Raw genomic sequence first — 20,206 nt, forward strand, 5'->3', positions numbered from 1 at the left:
TTTTAATTAACTACTCAAGTTTAACTGTGGTGACTTTTTTGAAATTTTAGTAGCATGTCTTATGTATTCCTAGAAGAATGCACGATGAATTGGTGGTAGAGATTGTTTCCAAGGAGGGGAGCCAGTTGGCTGGAGTCAGATATTGTCTGAATACTATTCTTTACCTTTTCAGTTTTATACTCTATGTGTGCTGCCATTTTTTTAGCAAGGTACGTTAATGGTTAAGATTCCAGGCTTTCACTATCAGGGGCCCAGGTTTGATCCCTGTATGGGGACTAATATCCTGCAAGCCATGTGACATGGCCAAAAAAGAAAAACAAACACTGTTTGTTTGTTTCATTAAAAAAAATAAGTTAGGAAAAAAGAGCAGCCTAATAGAAAAGTAGATAAAGATCATGAATAGATAATTCACAGAGAAGAAATATAAGAGCATTAAATTTTTTTTAATGCTCAAGTTCATTAATAATCAAAGACAACAATTTCAAATAATATGGTTTTTTTTACTCTCAAAGGATCTCCCTTGTTGAGTGTAATGAACAAGCCAGTTCATACATCACTGGTAAACATATATAAAGCAGTGTAATCGCTCTGAAGATCAGGAGGTTGTGTGTATCAAAACCTTAGATTTTGCTTTATGTTCAGCTGTACCTCCTAATTTATCCAAATGTAATAGCTCTGAATGAAAACAGTAATGAATATTATTGCTGTTTAAAATAAAAATTGTAAACAGATTTTTAAGTAAAAGGGATTGGTTAAGTAAATTAGTATAGGAATATCATGTGGATATTAAAAATTGTAAAAAGGATTATATACCATTTAAAAAAATTCAGGTTGCAAGTCATATTTACAGTTCACTCAATATTTTGTTAACAAAAAATCATACATATACATTTACATAGACATATGTCACTCAATATTTTGTTAACAAAAAATCATACATATACATTTACATAGACATATGTATGTCAGTGATGGACATCTCTGGATGAGAGGATTCGGGTCATTTTTATTTTCTCCTTTTTAAAACGTGCTTTTTCAGTGTCTTATATGTAATAATAGTAAACTTGAAGGTTCATCTTTAAAAATTCATGCTTTGCCTGAATGGACTGCACTAGATGATTTGTGTCCTGGCTAGTCTTTCTTAGTAGTTAATCTTGACTATTATAAACAAAGATTGAAAGTGTTGTCAAGAAGAGGAGCTGGAGGTAATCCAAAACTTTGACATAGGAGGCTGGGAAGAAGGCAAAGACTGTCATCTTAGGGGAAACATTACTGAGTCAACTTTTTTTCATTCATATATGGATGGTTTTTAATACTTTCACAGACATAATCTCATCTGACCTAGGTTTCTATTCCAGTAAAAAAATATTCTGCTGTTTTAGTACTTATCACATCTAGGTAATTAGTTTTTACCTTTTAAAAATAATTTCTCTTACCCAATTTATTAATAATCTTTATTTAAAAAATTGTTTATGTATTTTAAGATATACTCTCCAGACCTTTCTTCCCCTCTGAACCCTCCCCAGATGTAGTCACTAACAGTTCAGTGCATCTTCTTCCAGACATCTTTCTCAACATATATGCATATGTCTTATGTTTTTTTTGTATCATCTGTGTGTCTAGCACAGCGTGCAACCCGTGGTTAAGTTTAGTAAATGTTAATTGAATGGCTGAGATGTTATATGCAGTATTAATGTTTGCTGCTGTGCAGACAGGCTTCGTTCCTGATTTTTCATCCACCCTAATGTTTCAGAGTGAACAGTGATGGAATCAGCATGCCTCGACTCATCATCAATCAGCTGAAGTGGCTGGACCGAGTTGTGGATAGTAAGGTAGGCTTGGGTACTTTTTTGGTCCCTTGTCTTTAGAGAGAGTGTTTTCTACACTTAACACCAAACCTTTGGAATTTGCAGGGTTTTTTGTCTTTCTGGACAGGAAATTCATATTTTTCTATCCATTAGCTTTTTTAGCTTTCGTAGTTTGAAAATCATGGTTATTTCATCCTTTAAATGTCTTCAAAAAACGGAAATATATCTCACTGTGATGGAAGTGAAGTCTTGTCTGACTCTTTGCAACCCCATGGATAGTCCATGGAATTCTCCAGGTCAGAATACTGGAGTGGATAGCCTTTCCTTTCTCCAAGGGATCTTCCCAACCCAGGGATCAAACCCAGGTCTCCTGCATTGCAGGTGGATTCTTTACCAGCTTAGCCACCAGGGAAGCCCATAACTGTGATGACTGGATGTGATTTATTAAATGAATTATTTGGAAGGAAGTCATGAATTTCTCAAAATACAGAGATTATTATGTTTTATTTCTCAAAAAAAGTAAGATCTGAAACCATCTTACTTCACTGCAGATGTGTTGATTTAATTACATATTGAGCAAAATTTCTTTGGGAGTTTTGTTATTAAGTACCTTGGTAAAGATGAATCTGTTTTGAGCCTTGTGCTTAATCTTCAGAGTTCTTAAAATCATTCTACCAAGTTTTGTCACATTCAAAGGCTAAATCTTTATTTGGAAGAACATGAGTTTTGTAGTCTCATCTGGGCTGGAATTTTGGGTCTGGCATTTATTAATTGAGTATCCTTGAGCAACAGATCCCTATCTTTTAAAAAAGGAAATAGAGATGTAAATATTAAGTGAAATAAAGAGATTAGATAATATACCATCCAGCCTCCTTTTTTTTTTTTAATATAGATACCATCTCATTTGTGAAAAATCTCTAGGTGATTTACTTCTGATTTTAGATTTTGAGCTTGGATGTATGTGTAGTTGTCATGTTGTACACAAAAGAATTCCAGCTCTATATTTTGAGAGTAAGAAGTCTTTCTCTATTCTGGATACTGTGTTACAGTTCTTATAATAGTGTCCTCCACTGCAGGATCTTACCACCAAGATCATGCAGCTGATCAGTGTTGCTCCGCTGTGCCTACAACATGACTTTGTCATCAGCCTACCTGAGATCCTAGGGGATTCCCAGCATGCTGATGTGGGGAAAGAGCTCAGGTGGGTAAGCACCTTGTTGCCATCTTGAGCAAGCCTTCATTCTGGGAGCCTATTGCTACAGTATAAAAAGAGTAATAATATTGTGTTTCTGTATAAAAGAGAATGATACTTGTCTTACTGGGATATTGAATGTGACTTGTTTTTCTAATAATGAATATATATTTAAGTAGATCTATGTTGTGAATATGAAGTCTGGTTTAGGATTAGATATATAAATTTGATCTGTGGAGACGTAAACTTTCCTTTGTTTATTAGCATTTTTTTTGTTTTGTCAGCATTTCCTCTACCCATGGGTGTCCTCAATCATGACTTCACATCCAGATGGTTTGTGGAACCTATTAAACATCAATGTTCTTTGGTTCCCTAAATGACTCATTCTAATGCACATTGTTGTGTCAGATCCATTGCTCTCTAACATTTATGTGAAAAATTCTAATTGATAGAGCAGTAACGAAGAAGGGGTAATGCAACTGTGTATTTATCCTAGAAGTAATTAAAAACTTCAGTTTGTAATACTTCCTTTTCTGTAGTTATCTGTAAAGCTATTTCTGAAAAGGCCTAGAGATTTCTTGCCTTTGTAGTTTTGGGCAGACTGCTTCTTCTGTGTATAGCCCTATATCCCTCACTTCGCCTGCCTGTCCTTTTGTCTAACTTTCTCTTAGAATCCATTGCTGTCCTTCTCTATGCTACTGTAGCACCCTGCACATATAGGTATCATATTTATCCAACTTCATTGTAATTGTGGCTTTTCTTTTTCCTTTTCTGAGGAAGGATATGGACCAAACTCAACAGTGGTTTCCTTTGAGTAGTGGGGATGATAAGATAGGGTTTCTTGTTGTTGTTTGAATTTTTCAAAATGTGCATTTATTTTTTTTTTTTACACAAGAGAATTTTAATGAAACATACTTCAAATATAATTTAATGGGAGCTAAGTATATCCTCTCTTCCCATACCTTCGATGATTTTCCCAAGTCATTACTTGCTCAGTTCTGTTAAAAGTTGCATAATTTCTTTTCCACTGTTCACAGCGACCTCCTAACAGAGAATACTCTGCTCACCGTCCCAATTTTGGATGTCCTTTCTAGCCTCCAACTTGAGTCAAAGCTCCTGACTAAGGTATGGAGGACTCTGCTCTCCAGAAACAGAACTAGTCTTCTCGCCTCCCAGAACCGATGTCAGTCGTTCATTGCCCTGGACCAATTGTATATAATGAAAATTTCATTTTGAAACAGTGCTGAATGACACCTACTCTTTTTTTTTTTTTTGATGAATTTTATATGCTATACTGTGATAGATGAACTGTTTGTTTTTAAGCTGTAAGTTTTAGTGGAAATTTTCTGTGTTGCCTGCATATTTACAAACTGCTCCCATAGGAATAACAAATTTTCATGGCTTTCTGTAACCAGTGGAAAATTCAGGCTCCAAAATGTAAGATAATAAATCTTTCATATTTATCACCTCTCTGCTTTTGAAGAAGCTGTAGCATTAACTATTGAGATCTTGTAATTTGGAAAAAAGTAAAATGTGTTTTTCTTCTGAAAGTGCAAGTGAGAAGCTGAGTGAGAGAATTTTTCTAGTTTTACCTAATGAGTCATTACTAGATTGAGATATTAACATGGAAATATGTAAAATCTTGTGTTTTTTTTGTTTAGGTCCGCCAGTTAGTGATGGGTAAGCTGTCATCTGTCAGTTTGGATGACTTACCTGTGATCATCAAATTCATTCTTCATTCCATAACCCCCACAGATGCGCTTGAGGTACTCTACTGTTTCCCAACAAACACTAGGGTATTAGATCCTGGACAGTACAGAGAATAGCTGTGGTGCTCTTGTGAAACTCAGCAGTGAAAAGAAGCCTAACCTAGAGGAAGATATATCAAGATAAATTGTTTAAAAGGTTCTGATTGCTCTTCTCTGTCCTGAAACTAATTGATAATGCTAATTAGTCCAGATAGTATTCAGGGGAGAGAATGGATCTACTAGTCAGACTTATTGTTCTGTATTAGCTGCTATAGGTTATATTTGCTATTTCAGTGTAATGCCTCAAGGAATTCTGGAATTTTAAGGAGCATGATGTACTGTAGTCACATTAGTTATTTTCATCAACTGTCTTTTTCAAACTGCCTTGTTTAATAATTCGTTTAATTTAATGATTCTTCCTCAGTCTTTGAGGAGAATGTTACGGTTCTTCTGTTGGAAAAATAGATTGTGCCTAGCTGCTATGAATGATCAGAACACACAGCTAACCCATTTATTTGCTGTAGGTAATTTCTGAGCTTCGAGAGAAGTTGGATCTGCAGCACTGTATTTTGCCTTCACAGTTCCAGGTTTCTCTAAGCAGGTTGAGAAATAAAGGACAAACAAGGTATAAACTCATGGACAGTTACCACCCTTTTTCTCACATGAGCAAGGAAAGTTTTCTGACATTTATTGTGGAGCCAGGAGAGAAGATCTTAATATTTACAACTACAAATTATGTAGTAATGTCACAATAATGTACTACTATTATTTTTCAAATAATATTTATAGGTATGTATATGTACATGACTGAATGTGTGTGTGTGTGTGTGTATTCCCTTTGCTCTTCACATCAATCCCTGATAGACTGCAGTAAATTTTTATTAGCCATTTTACGCATGAAGTTGTGACTGGTTTTAAGGCACATGCCTAGTAAGCAGGAATCCAGATCTTACAGGTCCTTCTCTGGTAAGAAGGATTTCCTTTCCCTCTGCTACTTGTAGTTTTTCAGGAAATCAAGAAAAAAGCGGTCAAGACTGTGTCACTCTTCTCTTCGATGTAATAAAGTCAGCTATTAGATACGAGAAAATCATTTCAGAAGCCTGGATTAAGGTGAGTGAGATCTTTCAACATTGAGGAAGAAATGGCTGGCAATCAGTCATGGATATGTAAGTAGAGGTAGTTGAAATAAAAGTCTTGAAAGTCAATCAAGTAGAAATAATAGATGATGGTTTGCCAGATGAGCAGATTGGTTCAAACGTGTTCTTATGTGTTGTAATATTTTTGTGACCCTTGTTTTTCCAGGCAATTGAAAGGACCCCCTCGGAGGGTGAACACAAGGTAATGTTAATCTTCTATGAAAATTAAATATTATAGATGTAAAATTAGTGACATTGCCTGGCTTTCCTCCCTGCTATTTGGTCTGGCATCTTCCAGTCATCCTTTTGTAGCTGCTCTAATAAACATTAACTGCTTGAGGAAGATAATCTGAAAGGATGGCTTTTAATAGCTGTATTTTCTGCTATAATCTATCCTAATTTTGGTGTCTGAGTTGGGCCATCAGTGAAAGGATGTCCCAAGTAATTTGCTGTTTTTTGTTTTTATTAATTTTAGCATCTAACAATATATGTTACTGTTAATTGAGATAAAATTGATAAATTGATAATATTATATTAGACATACAATGCAAGGATTTGTTATTTGTATAAGTCATTTGCAAAATGATCATTACAGCAGTCGTTAATGTCCATTACTGTACACTGCTAGTACAAGTTTTTTAACTTGTGGTAAGAACTTGCAAGATCTACTCTCTTAGCAGCTTTCAGATGTGCGGTACAGTATCATTAACTATATTCACCATGCTGTACGTTACATCCCTGTGACTTATTTATTTTATAACTGAAATTTGTACCTTTACTCTTTTTACCAATTCCCTCCCATCACCTCTGGCAACCACTAATCTAGTCTCTGTATCTATAAATTCATTTTTGTTTTATTTTTTAGATTCCACATATAATTGAGATCATACAGTATTTGTCTTTGTCTGTCTGATGTATTTCAGAATGATACCATCAGGGATCATCCATGTTGTTGCAAATAGCAAGATTTCATTCTCTTTGGTAGCTGAATAATAGTCTCTCTCTCTGTGTATCACATTTTCTTTATCCATTCCATCAGTGGACTCTTCAGTTGTTTCCATGTCTCAGTTATTGTAAATAATGCTCTAATGAACATGGAGGTACAGATATCTTTGCAAATTAGTGTTTGTTTTCTTCGAATGCATAATCAGAAGTGGGATTGCTGGATCTATAGTAGTTCTATTGTTATTTTTTTGAGGCCCCTCCACACTGTTTTCCATAGTGGTTGTATCAATTTATATTCCTACCAACAGTGCACAGGGTTCTCTTTGCTGTCCCTCCTTTGTTATTTTTGTCTAACATTTGTTACTCTTTGTCCTTTTGATTATAGCCATTTTAACAGATGTGAAGTGATACTTCATTGTGGTTTTGATTTACCTTTCCCTGTTGATTTACATCTTTTCATGTTCATTGGCTGTCTGTATGTCTTTGGAAAAATGACTGTTCAGATTCTCTGACCATCTTTTAATTGGATTGTATTTTTGCTGTTGAGTTGTGCAAGTTCCAAGTAGTTTGTTCTTTTCTTTTTTGTCCTGCTTGGCTTTTTAAACTCTCTCCCTCTCCTTTTTTTTTAAATTAAACATAGGTGATACAAGCTAATTGGGGAGGGAAAAACATCACAAGTATCTAAATATCTATAAAATAAAGTTTACCTCCAATCTCTGTGCCACTCTTCTGGATTATTGTTCTTCTAGATTTTTCTTATTCACATGTGAGTTGTATATGTGTGCAAGCACAAGCATGCTCACTCTTATACTTACACATATTTGCACTTGTATATTATTTTTATAAAAATGGAATCTTATTGTGATTATTGCAGATTGCTTTTCTTTCGCTTCACAATATATTGTGAATGTCCCTGTCAAAAAATATAGTGTATCTCATTTTTAATGGCCATATAATATGTTGAAAATGACCATTATAATTTATATAACCATGTTCAGATTGACAGACATTTTCAGTCTCTAACTTTTCACGAAGTAATTTTCCTAATAATAATGAAAATATATACTGAATTTGGCAAGTGATTTTTTTCTTTAATAAATGTGAAGCTATTCAAAGTTGTTTCTGTAATGGTACTACTTGTATTCCAGTATTTTTAAAATAATTTTGTTTATTTATTTTTGGCTGTACTGGCTTTTCATTGCTCCATGTGCTTTTCTCTAGTTGCAGCGAGTGGAGGCTACTCTCTAGTTGCCCTGCTCAAGCTTCTCATTGCAGTGGTTTCTCTTGTTGCAGAGCATGGACTCTTGGGCTTTTGGGGTTCAGTAGTCATTGCTCTAGGACCCTAAAGCACAGGCTAAGTAGTTGCGGCACATAGGTTTAGTTGCTCTGTGGCATATGAGATCTTCCCTCATCAGGAATTGAACCTGTGTCTTTTGCATTGGCAGGCAGATTCTTTACTACTAAGCCACCAGGGAAGCCCTTCAATATTTTCTTAAAGGATACCAGTGGTTAATAGTTGCGACACTTCATTTCTCTGAAAAATCTTCTAGGTTTTATGAAACTGTAGGTACTCCCATGGGATTATGTTGAGCAAATGAGTAGTGTTTGTCTTAATGGAAAAAGTTGAGAGCTGCTGTTTTGTTGTAGTAAATGTACTGATTTAGTAAACTGTTTTCCTATTGGTGCATATTTATTGACAACAGATTTTTGACCTGGCAATGCTTCTCATCATCTATAGCACCAACACTCAGACAAAGAAGTACATTGAGAGGGTGCTAAGAAATAAGATTCGATCAGGCTGCTTTGAAGAAGATCTGCTACAGGGTACATTCTATATTCATTACTTGGTAAGTGTCAGAGAAATCAGGCAGCATTAGTCTGAAAGTTACAGAGGTTGTTTTAACCTTTCCTACCCTGTGCGGAAATCATGACACCGCCACCTTTGCTGGGTAATAATCTTTTACAGGGAGCTTGGTATATTTCAGAACATAGTGGGATTATTACCACCTTGATTGTGACATTATAAATATTAATAAAATCTAACTAAGATTGGTTTTCATCTTTTTAGCAAAAGAAGCACAAAATTGGTTCAACAATTCGTTGACTCAAGCCCTGTGTTCTCTTTTATAGGAAATATTGTAATTCAGGTCTTCTATGATTTCATTTTTGACCTAAAATGGAGAACTTCACATCTCCCTTAGAAATTATCATATTAGTTTCAACCCATTGTTTAAGTCCATTGAGACTTTTGAATCTTGATTTTATATTAATCATTTTAATTGTCTAGCTCTCTGTGATCTGTAACTTTTGACAAACTTGCCTTCTGTATCCTGTTTTAAGTAGTTTCTAAAAACCCCTGAGTATAACATTATCAGAGGAATGCTAGTAGAGACATAATTTTATATCTTTTGAATTATCACTATTTTAGCCATTCAGTATATGACCCTTAGGTGATCATTCTTGTTGAAGTATAAACCATTTGATATGGAATTTTATAATCTAGAAATGGTATTTTCCAGGTGAATATTCAGGATATTAACAGTGTACACCTTAGAAAACTGGGTGGACCAGAGTTTTGGGACTTGGCTTAGGAATTAAGGAGAATATGTAGTTGACTTAAGACTATTATTTAGGAATGGATTTAAAATTTGTATTGTTTTATCTTACAGTATTGTCTGTGCTTATTTGTGCTCTGATGTGTGTTTTGGTCTATAACTTTGCAGAGGGCAGAAACCATATATAATTTTTTATTGCATCTTTCTCAGTAAAGCATTATACCCATTTAAAGAAACTGAACTTAATAACTGGTTATTTATTCTGGTTCCATTCATGTCCACCTACTGCCTTCTTGTTAGGACATAATCAGTTCTCCTCTTGATGTACTTTAAAAGAAATCAGTTTAATTAGATTGAACGTTATAGACTGATTTAAAATCATAACCAGGGAAGAACAGGCCCACTGTATCCCCAGGGAGGCAATAAGATTAAGTGAGGAAATTTGAATTTAGAAGTTTGGGTTCTTGTCCCAAGCTGGGCAGATTACAAGCTATTAGGCTTGTGATTTAACTTCTTTGAGTTTAAAGGTCAATTCTTATCCATATATTGAATTTCACTGATTCTAAGAGAAGCTCAGAATGAAGGATTATTCTGAGTAAAACAAAAATTAAAATTCCTTAAATTAAGAATTAGGGAGAATTCTGACATCATAAAAGGGTTAGCGATAGCAGCTCTAGGTGCTGTGATAACGAAGTCTCTCCCACAGCTTCATTTTTCTCTACTTCTCTCTCCTCAAGGTTCTTAAGGATGTTTGTCCATCCATTTTGTCGCTGGCTCAGAGTTTGTTGAACTCCCTAGACCAGAGCATAATTTTGTTTGGCAGTCTTCTATACAGATATTCTTTTATGTTTTTTGACACTTACTGCCAGCAGGTACGTTGAAATATTTATCTTGGGAAGGAGGAGACAGGGAAAAGAAAAGAAATGCCATCCCGAATGACTTGCATGTGATCCAGTATTTGTTTCTTATTGGTTGAAAGGCATTGAAGAAGGAAGAACTCTGAACTGGGAGTTGGGAAAACTTAGTTCTAGTCCTAGTCTCTAAATGAAGGGATTGGACTTGAGGATCTAACTCTGTCTTGAGCTGTAAATTCTCTCAGTCTTGCTCCAGTCTGCTTGAAACAAACATTTGCCTTGGAGTTATCATGTAGTTTTCACAGTACAGGAATGGCAGTTTTAAACTTACCTGCTAATAATCTACTGCCAGTTGATCCTGAAATTGTTCTCTAGAAAAAGGTGTCGTGAGAAACAAATAAGAGAGAAATGCCTGAGGGCCTAACCCTGTTTTCGTGAATACCAGACACCACATTTATTAGCACACATACAGGGAAGGCTGTGCTTATGGAAAGTGATTAGGAGAACAAAGACCAAAGTGTCTTGTTTTGTATTGGTCATTTATGTTATACCTTTATTACCAACAGGAAAGCACATTTGAAAGGGCAGTTTTTAAAAATGAATACTGAGATTTCTTTGGTGGTCCAGTGGTTAAGACTTTGCACATCTAATGCCAGGGGAGCAGATTTGATCCCTGGTCAAGAAACTAAGATCCCACGGTGTGGCCAAAAAAAGAGAGAATTTTAAAATGAATAATATAAAATTATTTAAATTTAAAGCAGGGAAAAAAAACACATTTAAAGTGGAGTAATAGACATCTGGCATCAGATAGCTACTGCATTTGAGAATCTATTTATGAGATTTATTTGAGATCTCAAATAAATCTGCATTTGAGACTGATCTGCATTTGAGATCTATTTATGCTAGATTCCGAGCGCTATAATTTGGTGTGAAACAGCAGTATAAAGGAAGGGAAGAGTGACATCTAAGACATTTGTAGAGAACCATCTTAATGTCTTAGAGACACCATCATGACCTATGTTTACTTGAAAAAATAAGTCTAACTTAAAACAACTTTAAAACCTTTAGCTTCTTGAGTGCCACCTTTTCAGTAAATTTTAATAGTTTAAGTACAACTACAATTTAATGGGTAATATTTGACACTTATGAGAAAAAAGAAAGATTATACCAGGAAGCAAAATCCAGAGGGCTTAGATAGTGCTCACTAGTAAAATATGGGGCGTAAATCAAGATGGATGGTAGTGTAGTTAGAGACATAATCCTAAACCTCTTGAATCTAATAGTAATGAAACCAGTTCATAGAAGTAGGTGATAGAATGAGGTGGGTTGGGATTTTAACCAGGTTGAGATTGGAACGGCCTTGGGCACAAACCTCTTTTAGATGACCGTACTATATTTTAGCTTCACACAGTCCTGTTGACTTTTCTCTGCATAGGAAGTGATTGGTGCCCTAGTGACCCATGTGTGCAGTGGAAATGAAGTTGAAGTTGATGCTGCATTGGATGTCCTCCTCGAGTTGGTAGTTGTAAGCCCATCTGCTATGAGGCTGAATGCTGTCTTTGTGAAGGTATCTAGTCCTACTATTGACACATATTCCATCATTTTTCTTTCTTACATATGTCTGAGACACCTGATACCTTATTAGCAATTTATTTTTTATGCTAGATACCGAGCACTATAATTTGTAGAAGTGGAGGGGATGAAGGTGGGGTGATGGGGCAAATAATAGAAAAATAACTCATCTGTCTATATATTTATTAATTCAGCATATACTTCTTTATACCTAATGATGTGCCAGGCTCTATGCTGGGTGCTGAGGATATAAAAGGTAGTCTTTGCCTTTGATGATAAGAAAGTAAGGTATATAAGTACATCACTATATATACAACATGACAAATTCTCTAATAAAGTGCTATAGATACACCAGTGCAGAAATAATTAATTTGTCCTGGGAAAACTGGAGAAATCTTCAAACAAGAGATAATATTAGAGTGATTCTTGAAAGGTAGAAGAGATTTGTAGAAGAGATTTGAAAGAATAAAGTAAGTATATCTAGGCAGAGAATAGTTTGAACAGAAGCAAACTGGCACCTATGTCCATGGTGTGCTTGAGAGATGACAAGTAAGATCAGCATGATTGGTAGATAGGGTAAGGTGGGAGGTGAAGACCAGATTATGAAGGATCTTAAATACGGAGCCAAAGAGTTGCAACTTTATTTTATAGACAAGAGGGAGCTGGTAAAGGATTTTAATGGGGTTTGACATAAGTCCATCTGTATCTGTAAAAAAGAATAAGTAATTCATGGAGTACAAGCTGAGAAATAAGGTCAGAGACATAACTTTTGGCAGAATATTGTTTTCACTAAGAAAAAGAGAAGCATGGAGAAAAAGTATAGGGAGAACTAGGATCTATGTTAGGATGACTAAGTAGAATATCAACCCTTTGGGCTCTGAGGCATAGTTTTAGAGAACTTGAGCTTTTGTGAAACATGCCTGGCTATCTGTGTGTGTGCCTTTTATGAGAATTTTAATTTTTTTATTTAAAGGAAAAAAGAAAAGTTAGTTGCTAATCTCATCGTTAACATTTTTTTCTCCCAGGGCATTTTGGATTATCTGGATAATATGTCCCCTCAGCAAATACGAAAACTCTTTTGTATTCTCAGCACACTGGCATTTGGCAAAGAACATGAAGCCAGTAGTCACATCCAGGTAAGTGACAGTGTGTTGTGAAAGAATCTTTTAAACCTCTTCAGCTGAAATTTGTTGAACAGAATCCCCACAGCCTGTGTAGTAGTATGACTAAAGTACATAGCCATAATCCTAGTATTTGTTTATTCTTTTCCTGCTACAAACACTAAATGCCTACTGTATGCCAAGCACCGAGACAGTACATGTGTATTAGACCTGCCCTTTAGGAGCTCAGTCTGTTAGTATAAATGAGCCTGTAATCTATCTGCTCATTATGAAACTGAGTAAGACAAGCCATTCAGGTACTGTACCAGGTGCCATGGAAAAACAGGGAATACTCTTGTTCCACAAAGAACATCTCCATCTAACGTGAACTCCATCTGGGCCTTCTCTCATTTGTGAACACCATTCACTGAAAAAGCCAAAGCCAAGCAAAGTGTCTAAAGTAAGATTGGGTTGGAATCGACTCAGCTCTTTTGCATCTTCAGTGCCACCTTGTGGCAGTAATCTGTACTGGTCTTTGAACAACTTTTTTTTTTTTTTTTTAAACTAAGTTTAAAGAATTGGCCAGGTAGTATACACCATGGTACAAAATTCAAAAGATATGGAAAGGTAGTGAGGAATGTATCCTCCCTCTCAGTCCTCTAGGCTGAGATTCTCTAAAGGCAGTCGCTGTTACTAGCTTATAGCTTTCTGAGATGTGCTGAGCATAGACAAATATGTATTTACCCATATACCTGTTTTCCACACCATATCCTCTTGTTTTGTGTCTTGCTTGTTTGATCTAGCAGTATAGATTGAAGATTTCATCGTATCAGGACTAATAGAGCTACATCATTATGTTTTAATTGTGGTAAAACATACATGAGGATAAATTTTACTGTTTTAACCAGTTTTAATTATACAGTTCATTGGCACTGAGCACGTTCACAGTGTTGAGCAACCATCACCATTATCTGTCTCCAGAACTTTTTCATCATCTCAAATAGAAATTCTATCCCCATGAAGCAATAACACCCCATTTCCCTTTCTCTATACCCTGGTAACCTCTTACCTACTTTCTGTGAATTTGTGTGATCATTTAAATAGTTATACACATTGAATGTGTGATCATTTAAATAGTTATACAATATTTGTCCTTTTGTGTCTGGCTTATTTCACTTAGCATAATGTGTTCACAGTTCCTCCATGTTGTAAGATATATCAGAACTTTATTGCTTTTTATGGCTGAATATTCCATTGTATATATAGACTGTAACTAGTTTATCCGTTGATGGATATTGGATTTTCCCCACCTTTTGTTATTTTGAAGACTGCTGCTATGAACATTGATGTACAAGTATTTCTTTTGAGTCCCTGTTTTCAGTTGGGTATATACTTGGTATATATCTAGGAGTGAGATTTATGAATCATATGAAGATTCTATGTTTAACATTTTGAGGAGCCACAAAACTGTTTTCCACAGTAGCTATACCATTTTGCATTGTAATGAGCAATAGAGGGCTCCAGTTTTTCTACATCCTTATCAACACTTATTTGATAGGTGTGTGTGTAAAGTGGTATCTCATTGTGGTTTTGATTTCTATTTTCCAGATGACTAATGATGTTGAACATCTTACTGTATGCTTATTGGTGCTTGTGTATCTTGTTTAGAAAAAGTCTATTCAAGTCCTTTTGCTCACTTTTTAAATGGGTTGTTTTTTGTTGTTGACATGTAGGAATTCTTTATATATTCTGGATATTAGTCCCTTATCAGATAAATGATTTGCAAATATTTTCTCCCTTTCTGTGATTGTCTTTCCAGTCTCGATAGTGCCCTTTGGTGCAGTTTTGATGGAGTCCACTCAGTCTTTTTTTCTTTTGTTGCCAGTGCTTTTGGTGTCATGCTTATTTTTTTTTAAAAATCGCAAAATTTGAAGTCATGAAAAATTTTCCCCAAGTTTTCTTGTCAGAATTTTATAGTTTTAGCTCTTAAATTTAAATCATTGATTCACTTTGAGTTAATTTTTTTATATGGTATAAGGTAAGGGCTCTACTTCATTTTTGTGTGTGTGGGTATCCAGTTTTCTCTAGCACCTTTTGTTGAATAGTTTGTCTTTTTCTATTGAGTGGACTTGGCACCTTTGTGGAAAATCAATTGACCATATGTGTGAGGGTTTATTTCTAGGATCTATTCTATCTGTTGGTCTGAATGTGCTTATGCTGGTAGCACGTTTTGATTACTATAGCTTTGTAATTTTGAAATTGAAAAGTGTGGGCCCTCCAAACTTGTTCTTTTTCAAAATTATTTGGCTGTTTGGGGTCCCTTGAAATTCCATATGAATTTTAGTGTGGGTTTTCCTATTTTTGTAAAAATTGCTGTTAGAGATACTTGCCTGGTGGACCACTGAGTAGGACTCTGAGCTTCCAACGCAGGGGGCCCAGGTTAGATCCCTGGCTGAGGAACCAAATAGCACATGCTGCAACTAAGAAGCCCTAATGCTGCAGTGAAGATTCCACAAGCCACAACTAAGACCCAGTGCAGCCTAAAAAAAGAAATATTTTAAAAATACTGTTAGAATTTTAAAATACTGTTAGAATTTTTTAAATGATTACATTGAATGAGCATCATCTCAACAGTGTTCTGTCTTTAGTTCCATGAACATGGAATACCTTTCTTTTTATTTAGGTCTTTAATTTATTTCAGTAATGTTTTGCAGGTTTTTCAGTGTGCAAGTCTTTTGCCTCCTTTGTTAAATTTATTCCTAAGCACTTTTTTTCTGTTTGATTACTACTGCCTGAGTGGCCAACGACAGGATAATTTACATTATCCATATCAAGCAACTATCCCAGCAGTAACAGTAATAGCTATTATTATTGAATGTCTACCATATGACAGATGCTGTTCTTGGAATTTTTTGTAATTTGGTCTCTGATCCTTGCAAAACCTTTCCCATTCTATAGATGAAAAAAATTGAGACTCAAAAAAATTGAGTGACTCATCAAAGACCACACAGTTAATAAATGATAGAAACCTTGCTGTTCTGTTTGTTTGGTTCTAATATTTGACTCTTGCTGTACCATTCCAACATCTTCACATTATTTCCTTGCAGGATGACATGCACCTGGTGATACGAAAACAGCTCTCTAGCACCGTATTCAAGTACAAGCTTATTGGTATTATTGGTGCTGTCACTATGGCTGGCATCATGGCAGCAGATAGGTATGTGTGGAAATTCTGATTGATTTCTGTGGCTCATGGTCAGTTAATCAAGTTGCTGTCTTACAAAATAAAGTGTTATATTGTTTAGACATCATTATAACAGGAGAATTAAAACCATAAGAGAAGTTAGCAAATGTTTGTTGTTACTTTTCCATGTTCTTTTTAATCTTGACTGTATATGTTACCTATAATTTTTGCAGAATTGTGCTTATAGTCATTACATTCTCATTGTTTAAAACTAGGGATTGCTAAGAAATTAAGTTTTAGAAAATGTTTCCACAAGAAAGGAACCCTGATCCTCCTGGGATGCTTTTTTTCTGCATCTGCTCCAGTCTTAAGCATTAGACAATACAGGTTTCTCCATTACTGTGTTACTCTTGTCTGGAACACCTCATCTGAAATAAATAAAGTCTTCTTTTTAAAAAAAAAGTATTTATTTTAATTGTGATATAAATAAAGTCTTCTTTTTAAAAAAAAAAAATTTATTTTAATTGTGATATAAATTAAGTCTTCTTGTGGATTTTCCCTCCTAGTACTAGTTCCTTGATTCCACAGTTGTAAAGTCTAATAGAAGCTTGGGGCTTGATAAGTTATTACTGTTGTGAAGTCATGAAATTTGGTTCATGCTTCTTGGAAATGATTTGTTATGAATTCCTCGGAGCTCAAGAAACATCCTTAGAGTTCGCATTAGTTATCTGTAGAGGCTGCACAGTATACTGGGTAAAAGTTCATTCTCTGGAGCCATTCTGCTTGCCTGGGGTCAAATACTGGCTCCATTGTTCTTAGCTCAGTGATCTTGGATAAGTCAGTTTACCGTTCTGTTTCTGTTCAAATGTGTGAAGTAAAGATATTAATAGTATTTACTTCATAGAGTTGTTGAGATCATTAAATAGAACAATACCAAGTGCTTGCTCTTATGATTTTTACTAGTTTAGTTAATGTACACTTTAAAAAAATCTAAGGTAGCCATCATTTGCTCTAGTCCACCTCTTATAAGGCCTGAATAACTACTTGACTGTGCTTTCATTCTCCATCCTAATCTTAGGGAAGGCAATTTTTAAAAATTTATTGCTGGTTGTTACAAAATATTACAGATGTGAATCTAAAATAACTTGTTTTTTGGAAGTAGATCTTCTAATTTGACCCCAGGAAGTGGAGAGCTGAGCAGTGAACAGTGCACCCAGGTGAGTTCTTATCTTGGGGTTGGATATGTTTATGAGTAACTGAGAAATTGCTTCTGGTCACTGTTGGCTGAGTGCCAAAGAATTGATGCTTCCAAACTGTGGTGCTGGAGAAGGCTCTTGAGATTCCCTTGGACTACAAGGAGAGCACACCAGTTAATCCTAAGGAAGTCAGTCCTGAATATTTATTGAAAGGACTGATGTTGAAGGTAAAGCTTCGGTACTTTGGCCACCTTATGCTAAGAGCCGACTCATCGGGAAAGACCTTGATGCTGAGAAAAATTGAAGGCAGGAGAAGAAGAGGATGACAGAGGACAAGATGGCTGGATGGCATCACCAACTCGATGGACATGGGTTTGAGCAAGCTCTAGGAAATGGTAAAGGACAGGGAAGCCTGGCATGCTATGGTCCATGGGGTTGCAAAGAGCTGGACATGACTAAGCAACTGAATAACAACTGTTACCTTACCAAAGAGTGCTTCTTTTTTCAAAATATATTTTGCTGAACTCATAGCTTTTGTAATTTATACTACTCTTTTGGCCTTTAAAATCCTTTGGCTTAGGTTGTATTTTAATTCTATATCTGATCTCCTAATTAATTTTAAATTCTTAGCAAAATAGGTGGGCCATGTTTGAAGAGTAACAGGTTGACTAGAGCGTAGGGACAAGTAAGTGTATAATTGGAGAGCTGGAGATACAGCTAGTTTGGAGATACAAAGCAGAGTGCTCTGAATGTGAATCAAGACATTTTGATTTAATTTTTACACAGAGGTAGTCCTTAAGGGTTTTAGCATAGAAATGGCATAATCCAAGCTTTGCTTTAGAAAAGTTAATCTGGTTCATGTGTCTAGATTGGAAAAGAGGTAAGATTGAAAAGAAAGGATTGGTCAGGAGGCTTAGGAGAAACCTCAAGTGAGAGGTGGTGATGAGAGCTTTGCCAATGCAGTTGGAAAAGGAAAAACTTATTGTTGAATGGAGTGAATAGTTTTTAACTAGGAAGCATCAGCAACTCAAGGACTGGACCATTCTTTCTCTTTGACTGTTTCAGGTGATCTCCTTGCTACAGTTGGTTCATTCCTGCAGTGAACAATCTCCTCAGGCCTCTGGACTTTATTATGATGAATTTGCCAACCTGATCCATGGAAGGAGGCTAGCTCCAGAAGCCCTGGTGAGGCCAAGTATCTTTTCTTAAAACAGTGAAGCTCAAGGGCTGCTTTACTATACATTCTTCAAATCATTCTCTCTGTTGTATTGCAAAAATAGATCTGCCTGTGAGCTCTCCCATATTCTAATTGGGAATGCTGTTCTGACTCACTCTGCCCCAGGCCTCTCTTCTGAGGCCTCCTTCACATACTAAGAGTGAGAATCATGATCATTTGGTTAATGATGTTGTTAAAAGCCACCATCTATTCTGTGCCAGGCACTGTATTAAGCATTTTTCATGTATTATGTCTATTCCTCATCAGAATAATGTAGTATGTATTACTGTTATTTTCTTTTCAGAAATGAGGAAACAGGCTTCAGAAAGGTTAATAGTTTATTTAGGGCTTTATAGGATGTACGCCCTGGGCTACACAGACCTTTTTGTTTGTTTGCTTCCTGAAGGAATGGCTTGGGCAGACCATCTTTAATGATTTCCAAGATGCGTTTGTGGTGGATGCCTGTGTTGTTCCAGAAGGGTAAGTGCTGTTTACCCACTGACATGGTTATATTGGTAAAGAAATTTTGTTAGTTATGTTGATAGCTGGTACCAATCTCAGAATGTCTTTGACTTCGTCCAAGTCTATCCTACTCCAACTTCCCTCTTCCCAACCCCAACACCCCAGCAGTTCCAGCTCCAGGATTGCTAGAAGATTCCCCACTTGTTCTTTCTCACTTCTCCTCATAATAGAGAAGATTGATTTGTTCTAGTGGTTTTTCCCATAGAGTTGCCATACCCTGATGCTGGGACCTCAGATTCTGGGTTCTCTTCACAGTGATTATCCATTTCCTGTGAAAGCACTCTACGGACTAGAAGACTATGATAGTTGTGATGGGATTGTGATCAACCTCCTGCCACTGTTGTTCTCTCAGAACTTTGTGAAAGATGGGAGTACACTGACTTCGCAGGAATCAGACCAAAAGTCAGTATACTTTTTCTTCTCTAAAACGGCTGTTGATGTGTTGAATGTTGACAAGGAGTGCCACAGTTCTTGTTCACAAGGAATGCCACAGTTCTTGTTATCTGTTGGCAACTTGATTGAAAAGGATTTCTCCCAAGACAGGTGGTATTTGGATGCATTACCAAGAATGGATCAGACTCCTTGTTTTCTCCCAGATCCTGGGATTGGGATTTGCAGTGGCTCATGACAGCCAACAGATACTTTGTGAGGCTGCTTTTGTTTCTGTTCCTTTTCCCCACCTGGGAATGTGTTTGTCTACCTTTGCCAGTCATGTGCCTTCCTTCTGTGTTACCTGTACTTTATCTTAGTGCGTGGACATTTCACTCTTACCTGTGTCTTCTTCCCATTCAGTTCATTATTTATTTGCTGAGCATCCACTATGTTCTTTGTCATGTTTTTAAAAGTAGACATTTATTTTGGGCAAAACTTGCTGATTACAAGATCGGGCTCCTATAAATATGGACTAATATGTTTATAAACTGTGATCTCGAAATGGATTTTCCTTCCCAGATTGGTTTCTGCGTTATGCCTGGCTCCCTATTTCCGGTTACTGAGACTTTGTGTGGACAGACAACATAATGGAAGCTTGGAGGAGATTGATGGTTTATTAGGTATAGAATGAAGTTATCAGATTGTTTCTTCTTTGTAACCTTTTTTTGGTAAACTTAGGGAAGTGTGGTACATTGGTACTTGTAGGGGGAGGGGAGGGAATCTTCTAACATCACAGAGACTTTTAA

General features: G+C 36.0%; 1 protein-coding gene across 1 annotated transcript in view; it reads left to right on the top strand.

Moving 5' to 3' along the window:
• The window catches only part of FANCD2 (FA complementation group D2), a 47,299-nt gene that overhangs the window by 4,843 nt on the left and 22,250 nt on the right, over positions 1–20,206 (top strand). Inside the window, exons 7-23 of the mRNA XM_052640150.1 lie at positions 1,754–1,832; positions 2,885–3,009; positions 4,038–4,125; positions 4,662–4,766; positions 5,273–5,373; positions 5,750–5,858; positions 6,051–6,086; positions 8,533–8,676; positions 10,122–10,256; positions 11,674–11,805; positions 12,836–12,946; positions 16,018–16,127; positions 17,254–17,311; positions 18,356–18,475; positions 18,913–18,986; positions 19,284–19,430; positions 19,980–20,080. Coding sequence (XP_052496110.1) covers positions 1,754–1,832; positions 2,885–3,009; positions 4,038–4,125; positions 4,662–4,766; positions 5,273–5,373; positions 5,750–5,858; positions 6,051–6,086; positions 8,533–8,676; positions 10,122–10,256; positions 11,674–11,805; positions 12,836–12,946; positions 16,018–16,127; positions 17,254–17,311; positions 18,356–18,475; positions 18,913–18,986; positions 19,284–19,430; positions 19,980–20,080 — 1,775 coding nt within the window. The remainder of the gene's footprint in view (positions 1–1,753; positions 1,833–2,884; positions 3,010–4,037; positions 4,126–4,661; positions 4,767–5,272; positions 5,374–5,749; positions 5,859–6,050; positions 6,087–8,532; positions 8,677–10,121; positions 10,257–11,673; positions 11,806–12,835; positions 12,947–16,017; positions 16,128–17,253; positions 17,312–18,355; positions 18,476–18,912; positions 18,987–19,283; positions 19,431–19,979; positions 20,081–20,206) is intronic.

The sequence above is a fragment of the Budorcas taxicolor genome, chromosome 1 (assembly GCF_023091745.1).
Source record: "Budorcas taxicolor isolate Tak-1 chromosome 1, Takin1.1, whole genome shotgun sequence".
NCBI lineage: Eukaryota > Metazoa > Chordata > Mammalia > Artiodactyla > Bovidae > Budorcas > Budorcas taxicolor.